The 15,840-nt window shown below is 41.4% G+C and overlaps 1 protein-coding gene across 10 annotated transcripts in view; it reads right to left on the bottom strand.

Annotated features, from left to right (window-relative positions):
* Positions 1-1,355: 1,355 nt before the first annotated feature.
* Positions 1,356-15,840, bottom strand: part of USP16 (ubiquitin specific peptidase 16) — a 28,804-nt gene continuing 14,319 nt past the window's right edge. For 7 of the 10 annotated variants that reach the window (XM_009095485.4, XM_030234005.2, XM_050981630.1 and 4 more), the window contains 6 exons: positions 15,176-15,343; positions 13,953-14,622; positions 13,625-13,719; positions 12,362-12,448; positions 11,952-12,105; positions 10,997-11,321 (listed from right to left, as the gene is read on the bottom strand). In XM_009095485.4, coding sequence (XP_009093733.1) covers positions 11,197-11,321; positions 11,952-12,105; positions 12,362-12,448; positions 13,625-13,719; positions 13,953-14,622; positions 15,176-15,343 — 1,299 coding nt within the window. In that variant the 3' untranslated portion in view covers positions 10,997-11,196. Of the gene's footprint in view, positions 2,302-10,996; positions 11,322-11,951; positions 12,106-12,361; positions 12,449-13,624; positions 13,720-13,952; positions 14,623-15,175; positions 15,344-15,840 lie in introns of those variants that run through there. The other 3 variants (XM_050981618.1, XM_030234006.2, XM_030234007.2) reach the window with 3 other exon arrangements.

The following is a 15,840-nucleotide window of genomic DNA, read 5'->3' as shown; positions in this document are numbered from 1 at the left end:
ATGAACAAGTTCTAGAACCATCGCATGTTCACAGCGTGGTGTATGGCGCTTGGTTGAATTATGTTTGTTGTGGCTTAAAGCTATGCAGCCGATAAAGACCTGACTGTTTCAAGAGCCTGACTTTTGTAAGACAGCAGCTCTCCTTTGCACCTGCCTGGGGACTCTGCGTCACTAAGGACCCTCACGCCCAGTTTGCCAAGGAGATGATGAGTAGGAATGTTTCAGAGCTGCTGTGTGCATATTATAGGAACGGCAGAGTGAAGCGGTGGACATTTCTGGGCTTTAGTACAATGCTGCTGCATTGGTGCCAGTTTAGTTGGTTTTCCATCAGTGGCATTTCTGTCTAGAAGTACACTGCCCAGAGTCTTTCTAGCATTTGATGCCACTTCCTTACTGCCATTTTAATACCTTCCTTCAGTTTAAAGGATGATACAATCTTTACATTTGGAAGATTCCTCTTAGGACACACTATGCCAGGGGAGCATTGCTCCCTTTTCTTTTGCCTCCTTTGTAATTTTGATAGACTCATTTCACATTTCTGCTAATGTCAGTAAGACTACTGAGACTACTTAGCAGGGTTGACGCTCTCAGCTTCTTTCCTCATTCGTACTGCTTCATACTTAATGTGACTTAATGGCCTCGTTTTGCAATCAGCATTTTGCTGTGGTTTGCTAAAAACGGCTATACACTGCCAACTCACAACTTGTGTGTTGGCATTTGAGGGGCTTTGATGGGTTCCTTTCTGAGATTGCCATGCACCGGACTTTCACAGTCACAAAGATCATCAGTCGAATTTCAGTATTTAATACTCTTTTCTGGAATGTAGGCAATCTAGCAGCAAGTACTAAATTTGCTGCAAGCCCTGTCTTCCCAAAGGACCGTTTAAAAAGATTGTTTTTCTCCTCTGACCAATCTGCCAGTATTTAGATGTAGAATTTGGTACCTTAAATGAACCTCTTAGAAGGGATCTTGTCACAGGAGAAGACAAGAAATTGTCTTCTTGAAATATTCTCTCCTTTGGATCCTAATTTCATTCAGAGTGTATTTAAGATTGTTTTTCACTGAAGCCATTCAACGCCTCTTCTCTTATGAAATGTGATGTGTGCGACAAAGATGGATCCCCATGAAAGGTTATACACATATCAAAGTTAATCATAAGAATGGTGACTCCCTCCTGCAGTTCCATTTGTAACTGAGTTGATATTCCAAAGCTAAATGTTCCAGGCCTGTGAACACAAAGGGAAGTCTTTGTCTTATGCAAGAATCACCCCTAGGAGGATTTGTGTTAATTTTGATTTCTACGGTTGTCACTATATGACACGAAAGAACATAAGTGCACACTGCTGTTCTCAATGTGAAGAGAAAAGGGAAGTTTATTTTCTGACTCCAACATTAATATAGATTTTCAGAAGTGACAGTGGATTGGAGGTTGACAGTGCCGCCTCTCCAATGACACTGGACAAACCAACAGTCCATCAAATTTCTCCTCCTCCATAAAAGAATGCAAAACAATGAGTTATTTACAGAAGGTGTTTGAGAAAGTTCCCTACAAGAATGTCAACATCAGAAGGCTTAGAAAATCTTAAAAAAATCAGGGCGACATATGGTGTTGCAGAAATAGCCCTGTTGCAGGAAAAAAGAAGATTGTACTCTCTTCTTGTGTACTCTTTTCTTGCACTCTTATTCCCCCCTCTCTGCTTTCCATGCCCTAGTTGATCTACCGGCCTGACTCATTTGGCACCATCTCATAGTGCAAATTCTGCATAGTTTCATGTACTTACAAATGCCAGTTGTGAAGGAGCACAACCAATCAAAGGGCAAAGAATTGTAGGGCTGGGCAACTTCAGGTGCTGAAACTGTAAGTGGTTAAGTCATGCCATATTAAAGTGACAGAACAAATCAATTGATACAGGACTTTCAGCTGGACACCTCTGAGAATAGCAGCTTGTCCACAATGACACAGCGCTCTTTCTAGCTGTATTCCAGAAAGAGAAAAGGGAGACCTTCAATGGTTAAGATGTTTGGCAGGAGAAAACAGCAAGAAATATACCACAAAATACTTGAGCTGGATAAACTGCATTCTTCTAGTGAGAATTTTGCAGTTGTTCTTTCTTGCCTGTGCCTTTTCTCAGAAAACAGTGGGGGTTTTAATTACTAATTTTCTTTTTTTGTTTGTTTTGTTTTGTTGGCCTCCCTCTTTCCACCTGCAATTAAAAAATTTGCCTTTCTTTTATGACTTCTCTTTCTTTACTTATAGAAGGTCACATGGGGTCATCCAGTCTTGTCATAAACATTCTCATACTGTGGAAAGAAGTAGAAATTACATCAAAAGGGAGAAAACAAACACACAAAAATAGAGGTTTTTTACAGTCTTCAGTGAGTACATTAGGACACAAGATATCTTTGAACTGTGTTATGCTGTACTGATTTAACTTTTAGTCCACTCATTACTATTATTACAAGTGTTGGGCCTTTAAAACATAGCCTTTGAACTAATCCAGCCCAATATTTTGGCTAATTTTGTTTTATTCCTAGTAAGGACTTTGTTTCTTAAGGAATTTTCCAGAGCAAGACCGTCCATGGTAGAGTTATGCTGTAATAATCAAAAGCATCATAATTTCTGGTACAGTTTGTGCTGGTAATACGTTTAGAAATAAAAGATTTTAATCTTGTTTTACTTTCAAATGTAACCATTATTTGAAATAGTTAAGAGCTGGGGGTTTCTCCCTGCAAAATACTTCTCTCTGAAATGTTACTCGGGGATTACACATAAAAGCCCACCCTGTAAAATATGTTGCAGATACTCTGCAGTAAGTGCAGCTTAGCAACTAGTGATGATAACGTGTGTTAAATGACATTCCTTCTGCAGTGATGGTAACTCTGAGACTGTCCACACAGAAACACTCAACAAAGGTTACAATGGCTTAGCTCCTGTCCTAAAGTTAACGTGCATTTTAAAACTTCCCAAGAAGGTGAATTCAAGCTTCTTCATTGCTCTGTGGAGAAGTCCAAAGAGAATTTCAGCATGCTTTTTGTCATTTACTGCTGTCATTACTTAGCTCTTGAACATGAGACTCCCTCATGACTGATGAAAGTTGTCTAGTTAAGAGTGGGTCAAAGCCATGGTCCTGCTCTAGAAAGAGATGAGAAGGTTTCTGCAGTCTTCATCATCTCTACTGCTTGTGATTTCTCTACAAAACCAGTGGGAAGTTTTCTGAAGGCAGTCCAGAAGCTGGCAATACGGACAGCTTCTAACTGAACACTTGCTGCAGTGCTACCATGGTGATAGCAGAAATGACTTCCAATATTTAAAAGGACAAACAAAGCAGTTGGAAGGAAAAGAACATTAACCATTATTCCATTCTTCCAATATATCCTTCTTTAAATTATCATTTTCATGAAGTTTCACAGATGCATTGGTATCCCTGAAAAGGAATCTGAGATAGAGTAAGCTTTTTCATGGAGTAGGTGTGACAAACACAGGCCAAGTTGCCTCTTTTTGCATCAAATACAAGTCATGCTTGAGCTACCCTTTGCTTAAGGTACTTAGCTCACACTAAGAATTTTACTAATGATTGAGCAAATTTTACTGTCATGATTGAGTATATTTAACTGTCACGACTGAGCAAATTTTAATGTCAGAATTCTACTGTCATGATTGTCATTGAAACTTTTCAAGGAAAGCTCTGAATAGCAATGTTTATGAAAAAATAGTATTTTATCTCCTGTATTTAGTGACACAGGTAAGCCTTTTTCTGTCACCAGTGTTGCTTAACCTTTCATGTCATATCCCTCTTCATATCCATATTGTGCTTAAGGGTTATTAATCTACTTTAGAATTGGCACATGGAATAAGACTACTTTTTCTTTTTGAAAGCCAATGTCATTTGACCTACTTACAGCAAATAATTAATGAATTGTAAGTGTCCAACTAGCATCTTTTATGCATATTCTAACCTTCTAAACAAGTAACAAAAGCACTCTCCAATACTTTATTTTTTTAAGCACACAAAATGCTTCCCTCCTTTGTGGTTGCCAACTCAGACGTGTCTGCAGTATTTTAATGTGCGCCATATTTAGCCAAGTAATTCAAAACAAATAAAAGGTAGTCCCTTCAATTTGGAAATATTTTAAAATTGGTTTTGAATATACAAAGCACACCCTTACCTTACGCATTGCAGGCAGATTTAATTGTCATGAAAACAAACCAAATGTTTGTTTGGATAGCACAGTTTTCCACAATTGTTCTTGGCACAGTTTTCTATTTACGTGCCTGTTAGAACACTCAAAGGTACTTCTAAGGTACTATAGTAAGCAGAATAGGAGAAGAAGTTGTGCCTTATTTCTGGCTTCCTTTGGTTTTCTTTTTGGTTTTCTTCCTCTTGCTCTTTTTCACGTCACCTTTCTAGATAGACAGTGATTTAGATTTGCAGTTTACTAAGCTATGTTTTTTTCTCTGGAATTCTTGCAATTCTTCCTTTTGAAAGGAACCCAACCTGTAGATATGCATCTTTTTATTATTTGCTAGCTATATATAAAATCTTCCTGCTGCTCTAAAATGCTTTAATTTGATATGCATTTTTATAATTTTTGTTTATTACCATTCAAATTAAGAGAACTATTCCTATATTCACTGCTTGTGTACTGGATTCAGTTCAATGTGTGCTAACGGTGCAAAAAAGGCCAGCTGGAAGAAAGGATCTGCAAACAAATTGACCAAGACACGTGCTACAAGGGTCTTGGAAAGGTTTGAAGCTTCTCCATTTTTCTGGCAATCTGTCTTCACAGCAAGACTTGATGAGGTATTTTGCTAGTATTTCTTTGACAGAAAGAGACAGCAGAGCAAGCAAAATGGAGCAGCAAAAGAAGATAGCAGCAAAAGGTACATTATGCCCTCTGTTATTTATCATTGTCTAAACAATTTTTTTCTTGCCATGTTACATAAAATACGTTATTAGAGCTAAAGACTAGAAAAATGCAACTTTGTTCTGGATTCATTAAAACCAAAGCTATCTGTGGACAGAACTGCCCAGCTGGGAACTCCTAGCTGGTTTCAGTGAGCTGTCTGAAGAACTGCATTTTCAGTGGGCTTTACCTGCGAATCTGTAAGCTGGGGAGTTTCTGTGGGGCCTTGAGCCCTGAGAGTGCCATGGGCACAGAGACCCATCGTGTAGCTCTCTGACCGCAGCACACTGAGGAATGATGGACTACCCCCAGAGCTCATGTGATAGAAAGGTTTTCTGCCCCTGTGAAGAAGGACACTTTCATTTTCCTGCACAGAACCATTCTGTATGTTACAATGGTACCTTGAATTAATCAAGTGCTATCTGCACAATGGCCAGTGAGTTTGGATACTTATGCTTTTCGTGTTTGATCTGTTTCCTGTTTCAGTAAATAGCAACGACAAGAAGATGAAGCTGCTACCGAATTTCAAATGTTTGCGTTATAAAATGGTGATTGTTGCAAATATTCGTAATGGTAATTTCAGGTACTGTAACACCAGCTCTGCTCAGGGCAATTCTGAAATTGACTTGAGCTGTTTTCCATGTTTCTCTAGCGGGTGAACTGAGACACTTCTAGCTTTCAAGGCAAGCTGTTTGACAGTATTCTCAAAAAGGCTCAGGCTGCTGGATGAAAAGGTGAATAAACTGGGGTGAATGGGGGGAAATTTCACTTCTGGTTTATGTCATAGATTCAGCCAGATGATCAACAATCATTAGTTTAATGAGGTACCAGCGTAGTCTTTCACTCTCGCAGATCCCCAAAAGCTTAAAACATCCAGCAGCTTGTTCCTTGCAACAAGTGCCACAGCCAAAAGCCAGGCCTGGCCGTCACCTTCTCCTTGCAGCCTACAAACTGCAAAACGCACCGGTGATTCTCACTTTCCTTCTCAGCTACATGGAAAAGCACATCCTCTCAGTGTTGCCGAGTCCTTAGTGAAACCGAATAGTGGTTCATCTTCAAACAGCTCAGTGTACCAAGACAGAAAGCTTCCACTGACATGTCCCCTTGCCTTTTCCTTGCAGCCTTTTATTTACAGAGCATGCACTTTGCTTCTCAGCTGAGTTCACTGTCCTATTTTGGAGTCCTACGCATCCATCTTCTCGCACAAACTGCTTCTGTTGAAACGTGCTGATGTGATGTGCATTCCTGCCCAGCTATTTGCACCATCACATTCTGCGTCCTGCTTGCAGTCTGAATCGAAACGGAGAAGTTTCTGGCTATGGCTCACGCACACAGATGTGCCCGGATGAAAAGGTTGATTGGACCTTGCCACTTAGGTTTGAAAACATCTGTTCACTCCACAATCAAGAGACACCTTTCTTTGCTTTACATCCTGCAAACTTCACACACAGAGACACAAACACAAGAGAGCTATGCACTTTCTTTCTTTCTCAGCTGCACTCACCTATTCCCTACCTTGACCTCTCCTCCACTTTTCTCTTGGCTTTGCTGTGCGTGGACACTTCCTCTCAAGACATCCATTGTGTAGCCTACCGCTCCCCTATGTTGCCTTGCCTCTCCTACCCAACTGGCATTTCCTTGTCATTCCTGACCATTCCTTTGCCTTCCTGACCCATGCACGTCCTACCTTGCTCCTCATATCAACCTGATGCCTTGCTCACCTATCCTCTTTTTCCTTTCCATCTGTCCAGCTCCAATCTTTCATTTTCTTTTCCTACTAGGACTCTTATTGCCTTGCCTCCCTCTCTTTTGTGTTGCCCGGCAAAGAAACCACTTGTCTTGCCTTGACCTTGACCCCCCTCCTTTCCTGACATGACCTTGCTCACCTGTCCCCCACCTGGAATTCAACACCTCTCTTTTTGTGGAATTTCTTCAACTTGCATTGCCCTGCCTGCTTTGCCTAGGACTCTCCAGGCTTTCACTGGCTTTTTTTTCTCAAGGCCCCAGTGTTTCAGGAGCATGTGAGAGGAACCCTGGAGGAAGTCATGTGCAAGCACACTGATCTGTCCTGGCAGCTTTCTTCTGACATCTATCCTTCCATGTCTTGAATTTTGGACACAAAATTCTTCTTTCACCCTTGGGCTTCAGGACCAGAATAACAGTTTTTTTGTGTACAAAGGAAAGCAGGCAACGCAAGTGTCTTAGGTGCAGATTAGAGATGGCCCATGCAAGACCAAGGCTGGACAGAGCGGTCTGTTCTGGCTGCTTTTGTGTACCAGCAACCTTTGAATGTACCCTCCACTTGCCTTGCTTTGGCAACCCAACAGTTTCCTTGCCTTGCCCTGCTGATCCTTCATTGCTTTGCATTCCCTTGCATGCCCATGCCCCACATTTGACCTGTCTACCATTTTCCTACAAGGCTTTGTCTTGCCTAGTCCTTCCTGTTATCATTACTTCCTATGCCCAGCCTTGCCTTTAATTTCCGAGACTTCTCTCACCTACCACTCCATTTGCTTTCCTCTAATGGCTTCAGCCTTGCCAACCTCTCCCTTGACTTGCCTACAATTGCCTACACTTGCTTTGCATTGCCTTACCTGCATGGAAGGCAAGGCAAAGAGCAGTAGGCAAGGCAAAGCAAAGCCAGAAAGTTATTTGTAGGGCAAGGCAAGGCAGACATAGGCGAGCAAGTAAAGCAAGGGTAGGCTAGGAAAACTAGGTATGGTACTGGAGGCAAGGCAGAGCCAAGCGACTTGGAGTGCCTTTCTTTAGGAAGTAAAAAATATGGTGACAATGTTGGTAGGGCAGCTGATAAGGTATCATGGGGAGCTAGGGTCCAGCAAGACATTTCTGTCCTGGCCTCTTATGTTTAAGAGCCACTGTTGGACAGAGTCAGTACCGGACGCGGTATGCAACATTTGCTTGGTAAGTTCCTGAAGGAGAACAGCAATGCTTTCTCATGGGAAGGAAAGAACTTAGCCCGAGTGTTGGAGGTGCAGGTAAGAAGCTGTGTCATGTAGCTTAAGGACGGCAGCAACTTTCTATCCTGGCATATTTGCTTTGGAAGCACTGACTCCATTTGTACAATCATGGAGTCGGTATCTGTGGGAATCCACAAAATCAGACGGTTTTGGGGAAGCTGCAAAAGGCAGGCCTCAGAGACAGCAGAACTGTGATTAGAGCTAAGCAGTAGCCATGAGATAGGTCAGCAGAAAAATTATTTAAAAAGTAGAAAAGCAAGGACGAATAGAGCAATGGTCTGTGTATTAACGCTTGTTTAGGATAACTTCCTAAGCTGCAGAAAAGTTTGTCTAGCAAGACATTACGAAGTTTGAAGCTTAATAATGGAGCTCTGTGCATTGTGTTTTAAGCCTTACAAGCAAGCATTGTATTGGAAATAATCAAGCATTGTTTTAACCAAACATACATGTGCTTATAGTGGTTTGATGGAACCACTGTCAATATGCTTTTGCTTTGTGTGATTGGTCAAAAAAGTTATAAAGTAAGTTGTAACATTAAGTTCTTGGTCTGCTGCTTGGGATGTGAGCTGCTGGCATCTTCCCATTGTCATAACCATGTAATGAGACTGATGCTGAAAAATAAAACAGCTCAAGGCATGTTCCACAGCAGTCCCGTCCTGTTTGTGATTTGTACATAGTGCCCGGCTGGCGATAGGTATCCATCTTTGAAAGGCAGTCTCTCTCCTGAAAGAATACATTTGGCATGTGTTTTCCACTTCCCTGAGGCAGCCTTCTTGAAATTCTGCCAGCACACTTCTTTTGGACAAGGTAAACAGCTGCACTGGGTCTTGGTGTGCAGTGTACCTAGTGCCCCGTGCAGGTAATGCCCAATAGCAATGTTCTGACACCTTTGTACAGGATCAGGCCCTGGATGTTTTGGATTTTGGAGGAGGGGATGCCATTTCTTTTAAGATGGGCTTCTAGTTCCTCTCTTAGGCAAAGTTTGGATGGGCACTTTGGGTGGTCTCAGTGAATTGAAAGGCTTTTCCAAATAGGCAGTTGTCTGGGTTAGAGTTGTTGAACTGTCAGTGGGAATGCAGAGGCCAAGTCTCTGCAGGACAAGTTTTTGTCCCTTGTAGCTTTAGTGTGTGAGCGGTCCCCAGTGCCATCCCATTTGGATCCTGACTCTGACACTGAAGGCTTATGATGGTACCTAGAGCTGAGAAGGAAAGTGGCGATAGCAGGGTGTGTGTTTGCAGATTGATGGGTGCAACTGAAATCGTAGGCAGCAAAGAGCTTTCTCCACTGACAGTTTCGCGAGCTCTGTTTTTGGCAGATGTTTTCAAGTTTGTTACCAGACTCAACGAGAGTGAAAAAGTCTGTTAGGGCAGGAGTTGGTGTTGGCCTTTGAATGTGGTGCAAAGAAGAGTATCCACTTGGAACGTAGGAGGCCATGAGTTGGGCACTGAAGTGGGAATGCCCTGGGAAGAAACTCTCTTCCAGTTCAGGGTGAGAAAAGGAAACATTTTCTCAAGATTCTCTGTTCCTTTATATAAATCTATCCTTGGCATGCAAATAGAACTCCCACCCCTGTTCTAGAAGACTCTGTACCTTCCGTTCACCCATTGGCCTCTGTTCAGAACCACTCCCCACTGGCTGTGGTTGTGTCACCCCATCCCAGCTCCTCCCTTCTCCCTTAACCCTGTTGGTTTATTTGTGTCCCAACCCCTCCCACTTTTCCCCGGTTATATACCTTGTCCCCTCCCCTGCTCAGAGCTCTCAGTGCCTTGTGCCTGAGTGCCTTGTGGTCTGGCTTCTTGATCTGGCTTCTGGAGACCCTTCAGCTGTGGTTGTGAGCCTTCCAGCCCACCTCACCCGGACCCTACCTTCCCGAGACCCTCCACTGTTCCTGTAGTAAAACCCAGTTGGATTCCTTGAGTCAAGCGCCCTCCTTTGTAGGAAAGACATTCTGTGCTGTTCTTGTGAGCTAGCAAAGGCTTCCTGAAGATAAGGGGAAGCCCCATATCTCTCCTGAGGAAGATACCAAGGTTGTCACCATGGAGACATGATGAAGGAGAGAAAGTTAAGAGACACGGAGACATGATGAAAGAGAGAAAGTTAAGAGACACGGACTCTGGCTGGCTCACAGAGTGACATGGCTCCCTGATCACCTACTGGGAACTTTGATTCTTTCTTATAACCAATGGGCAGAGAACGTATATGTTGGATGAATGTAAAAATCTTGAAAAATTATAAAAGCAACATGTTGCTGAAATAAATCTCTCTTGCACCTTTCTGATAGAGTTGTGGTACTTTGTGCTGTGTCGTGCTCTATAACGACACTCCTTCATTTTCTGGTCGAGGGCGCATTTATTTCATCTGGGCCTGAGTGTAAGGTGGGCTGGGGGAGCTGGTTGTCTGGACTGGGAGGGGATTGCTCTTGGGAAGGCGGTCACCCTGACAGCACCTACCCAGGGGTTTCTGCATTGGAAGGGGAAGATTGGCTATATCTTTTTGTCTTGACACAGTTGATTGGAGAGCAGGGATGTTTCTGACTTGGCTGTGCCCTGGGGGGTGGTTTCAAGCTGGGCTTGGTGCGTGTCCTTGTTTTGTGAGTCGACAACGCCAAGTTATGGTTATTTTCATGAGGGCTGACAGTGCCCAGGAAAAAGACAAGTGCTTTTCTAGCCCAGCCCCGTTCCTGTGGGAGCAGTGTCGGGGCAAGAGCTCCGCTGTGGATTCTGGCTCTTGGGCACTGACAGAATGTGATCCTGCATGCAGCAGAGAAGGAAGAGGAATCATTTCATTGTTGGCTGTACAGCCTATAAAAGGCAAAATAAAAGGCAATTGCAGCACAGCCTCTTCCTTTTAAAATGTTTTCTGTGCCATCAGCTGCTCAACATGTAACTCGCACCCACTGAACTACATCCAGCTCCCTGGAGATATGCACTTTTCCTCAAGATCTATGTACCTTCTTGCACTCTAAGTCTGGAAGATCCTAAACCACTTCAAAATGTCCAGCAGCTGTTCTCAAAGAAAAAGTCCTACAACAAAAAGGCAGTGCTGGACATATTAGTCTCTTTGTAGTCTGTAAACTAAATGAAACCAAATTACTCAACAAAAACCCAAACCTGTAATTTTGAAAAAACTTCTATTGCAAAGTAGTGGAAATGCTGGAAAAAGTATAAGTTAACTGCTTGTCAGTGTGCCTAAAATGCATAAAGTGAATTCCTGCTATACAGTAGCTCCAACATGTTAACAACATGATTTGCAAATCTGCTTCTCAGACCTCCAAAAAAGGTGCCTGCACACACAAGGAGGTTCTTCTGATGAGCTACAGCAGCCTCTCATAGAATAGAAGATAGGCTTGGGAGCTCAGCACTTTGGACACAGAGACAGGTTGTACGTGGGTATCGCTGATGTGGAACCACTGACCTTTGACTGGCTCAGTTTCTGAAGCTGTGAAAGGAAAAATTTAGGAGTAAAGGTTATTACAAAGAATTGAAGCAATTAGTTCTATTACTATTCTTCAGTAAGAATCATAGAGTACAATCATAGAATCATTGAGTTGGAAAAGACCTCCAAGATGGAATCCGACCTGTGACTGATCATTGCCTTGTCAATTGGATCAGAGCACTGAGTGCTACATCTGGTTGTTCCCTGAACCGCTCCAGGGGTGGGGATGTTGCCACATCCTTGGGCAGCCCCTTCCAATGCTTAACCACCATTTTATCTTCTTTTCTTCCTAATGTCCAACCTGAACCTCCCCTGGCGCAGCTTGAGGCCATTTCCTCTCATCCTGTCACTGGTTGCCTGGGAGCAGAGCTGGACGTCCACCTTGCTACACACTCCTTTCAGGCAGTTCTGGAGAGTGATAAGATCTCCCCTGAGCCTCCTTTTCTCCAGGCTAAGCCCTCCCAGCTCCCTCAGCCACTCCTTATATAAATTTCACTAGCTTCATTGCTTTTCTCAGAGAACTTATCAGCCATGGCAGGAGGTTGGAACTAAATGATCTTTAAGGTGCCTTCCAACCCAAACCATTTTGTAATTCTGTAAGAAATAATTTGTAAAATATTTCTAATGATTTACCTTGAGATTGTCCTCGAAGGACAAGATCAGAGAGGTGGTTATTCATAGCTCTCATTTTAACATAAGCAGTGTAGTGCCCAGACCTCATTGTTCCGCTGTGTTCAACAACTCCATAGAGAGAGTACAAGACCTTTGTATTCCCATCAGCCACATTCTAGAAAACCACAAGTTTAGCTATGTCAGCCAAGTGCTGGGTTTTGAAGAATGTAAATTCTTTTATTTTTTTACTGATGAAATGGAAACTGATCATTAGAGATTCATGCAAGCAATACAGTTATGAGTAGTGAAGTACAAGTTATCACACAAAGTAAGAGGCTTGACAAGCATTGTACAAAGATTTTGCTATGCAGCTTTGTTGTGAAAGCACAATAGAACATGGGAAAGGAGAATCTGATTGTTTTCCCACTTACTTTACATTTAGCTGTACAGAAAGGAGCCAAGTCTATCACTTCTGGGAACTTGATATGCCTGTTAACCTTCTGCAGATTAAATCCAGCCTTAAACAACCAAAGTAGAGGGAAAACCCCTTAATGTTAAAATGGAGCATATTAAAACCATACTTAGTTACTAAATGTTTCAGGTTAAGGTTTCAACAGTACAAATTAGTTTTACATTACACAAAACTGAGAAAAAGCAATTTTTTTTTCTTTGATATCCAGTATTCCAGCATTATTTCCTTGCCCCCACATGCTGCACTGGAGCACAAGTTAAGATGGCTCTTCAGCTCACTCATACATTAATGTAATAGTAGCAGAAGTGGAAAAAGAATCAGCTCTAAGGAACTTCAGTAACTATGAGGACAACTCTGGCTTCTCAGATACTATAACATGCCTGAGAATCTGATCTCAGAACACCCGAACTGACGCAAACTGCTCCCACCTTAAACAATCGTCCAGTATCAAACTGGAAAAACCAAAGGAGATGATAAATGCTTTTTCTTCATATTACAGTCTCTTGGATCAGGCTACACATTTCCATTTTCTATATGAAATTGGTTTTCATCTAATTGAAGTTGCCTTCCTTATTTTTCAAGTATATTGACCAAAAACAACAAACAGGTTCAAATTTAAAAGTACTGTCTCCCTTTCCTTTCCTCCTCCTCTCTTGAAAAGCTAAAGCCCTGAGTCAAAATTTTTTCTGCAACTTGGGAATAAGCAGGTAACTGACTTCAGTGTCTGTAAATAAAACTTAAGTTACTGTGCTTTCCTTTCATCCTTCCTTCTGCTCCACAAGGCTCAGAATCCTCTCTTTTCCACTTCTGCCAACTTTTACTTATTTGTTACTAGTAAGGGATCCTATTTACCTATACCTACTGAAATATATGAGCCCATGAGCAGATGTAATAGTAGGAAACCATTAATGCTAAGATTCTGCTTAATACAGTAAGCACTAAGAATAATGAGGGAATATGTTGTGAATACACTCACAAAACAGTATTCTCCAGTTAATTAAGGGAATATTCTTTCAGGGAAACACACCTTAGTGCCTCAAAGACCACAAAACACAATGCCACATACTAATGCCTTCCGAACTTTGGGAAAAAACCCAAACTAGTTTTACACAAAATAAAAGTAATGTTAGTGTGTTTTCAAGTTAAGCTAACACTACATGCATATGTACATGTATATACATATTTACTTGAGGCTATATATATGTATCAGGCTACTACTTACCTGCTGAAACCTCTTTAAGTGAAGGGTTAAAATTGGAGGAGCTAGAGAGATGAGCATCTGCTTTTTGGCATTAGTATAAACGTACTTCTTTTCATCTGCAGAAAACAAAAATCACCAAAGATTAAAGCAAGTGTTTTATATCAAAACAAATATTACAGCAGGAATTTATTTTTACTATTTAAACTGTTACAATGTCATCTATTACAAGACCTGAGAAGCTGAGCATTCCCCTTTAATACAATGAATGAAAGTAGACAAAGGGATAATCCCCCCAAACTTTACCCACTCAAGAAGCAGACAGGGATATATTTAAAGAAGTCTGTCATACTTATGTGTTTCTTTGGTCCACAATGCCTTTGTGTACACACATCACACAGTAGTTTATTGGCCTCGGTAAGTGTTTCATTACGGGTAAATTGATACAAACAATGATGGACTGAATCTTCCTCAGGGTTTAGCTCTTCCCTGTTTGCCAGAGTACAAAATGCCATTTCGGGGTCATCTGTAGATACTTCACACATCTTGTTAGGAACAGGTTGAAGGCCATCCAAGGTATTTGAGTCACTTGTGTCACTGACACCCAGGTGGAGTTTTGAAAGGTCCGTAGCAAGCTCTTCCTCATCTTCATTGTCATCATCTTCCTCTTTCAAAGACCGGTTGTCAAGGCCATTGACAAACTTCATAGGAGAATCTAAGCCCTCTATAGAGAGATCCATGAGTGACTCATTTTCTTCCCACTCTTGTTCTGGCTTTCCTCCATTTTCAAGCTTGCTCTGAATTTCTGTACTATTTCCCTGTATACTCAAGTCTTTCTGAGTCAAGCAGTGATCTTTGAAATCATGTGATGATTCCTCTCCTTGCTTCTTATCAAGAGTTTCAGAGGTCATTTCAGTATCTGATTCTTGGTTGTACTTGACATCTATCTCTAGCTGTTCAGTTGCGCAGATATCTGTCAAGTGAAGCACCTTCCCCTGAAGTTTTTCCTGCCGGCGTTGGCTCTGCTCATTTGAATACATAATAAACAGCAGTACAAAAAACAAAGTAAGTATAAATTATATTTAGCATTTCTTACCACTTCTTGATAATCTTTGTTGCATGCCATAGATGCACAAGGCAGGAGGGGGAAGAATAATCTATGATTTAATGATCAGAGGTAATCAGTTCCACTAATACTGAATTTATCCTCACTTAGCCATAGTTCCCACTGCTCCCTGTTATATAGTATCATCAAAAGACAGCTAATGATGTCCTTGCCATCTTCCTGATCTTTCTTGTGTCTGTATTCTAAAGTTTTGTGAATATTCTTGCAGTCAATGACTGGAAAACAGTATGATACAAATTAACGCTTCTTCAGACAGGCAACAAATTCTGGTGGATATTATTCCTACCCAGCAACGCTCAACAGAACATCTTAACCCCAAAGACATGTTGTGTATTTTGAAAATAGGAGAAGTTCTAAGCTATCTCTTCCTTCATGTAAACTAAGGAAACAAAAAAGAATTTCTTGAACAAAAACAGCAAGTGCAAAGCGAAATACCTATCCAAACCAACCTTGGCTTTTTTTTTTGCCTGCTTCTTCATTTTTTTCTGAAGGTGCTTACTTGTACCATGGGGCTCATATTTCTGCTTAAGGTAATGGTCATTGATTTTATCCTCTTCATCTTCAGATTCCGTTTCTTTGTTTTTTTTAATGTTTTCTCTCTTTGAAATTTTCCCTTTCTACAAAACCCAAAAAGCCACAGAACAACCACAGAAACAGAGATGTCATCTGAGTTTTCAAATTAAGGTAACATTTTAATGATGTAAGGTACAATTAACTCACACCCTGATGTTAATGGAAGGAGCGTCTCACTTCAGAGAGTCCATATGAAACAGAATGAAACAGTATGAAAAGTAAGGCTATTGAGGGCCAAAATCTAAACCTGTAAAGGGGCAACATCACCTTGGCCTCTAAGAGATCTCATTAAATGCACTGAAGAGTAATGTTTTACACAAGCAGAGACATTTTCTGTTGAACTGCTTGCCACAGAATTTCTTTGCTTCTGCTAAAAGGAAACTTGTTTGTGGCAGAAGTCATGACCCCTTTGTCTCTGGGGGTTCCATTCCAATGTTTATGAGTAAACAGTGCTACAGAAAAATTGGAAATATTACATATAGAGATTATCAATACAAAACATAAAGTAAATCAAGTACTTTGAGTATCTGAAGATTAATCA

Source organism: Serinus canaria, chromosome 1 (genome assembly GCF_022539315.1).
Source record: "Serinus canaria isolate serCan28SL12 chromosome 1, serCan2020, whole genome shotgun sequence".
NCBI classification, from domain to species: Eukaryota; Metazoa; Chordata; class Aves; order Passeriformes; family Fringillidae; genus Serinus; species Serinus canaria.
This window is presented reverse-complemented; position numbering and strand designations above follow the sequence as displayed.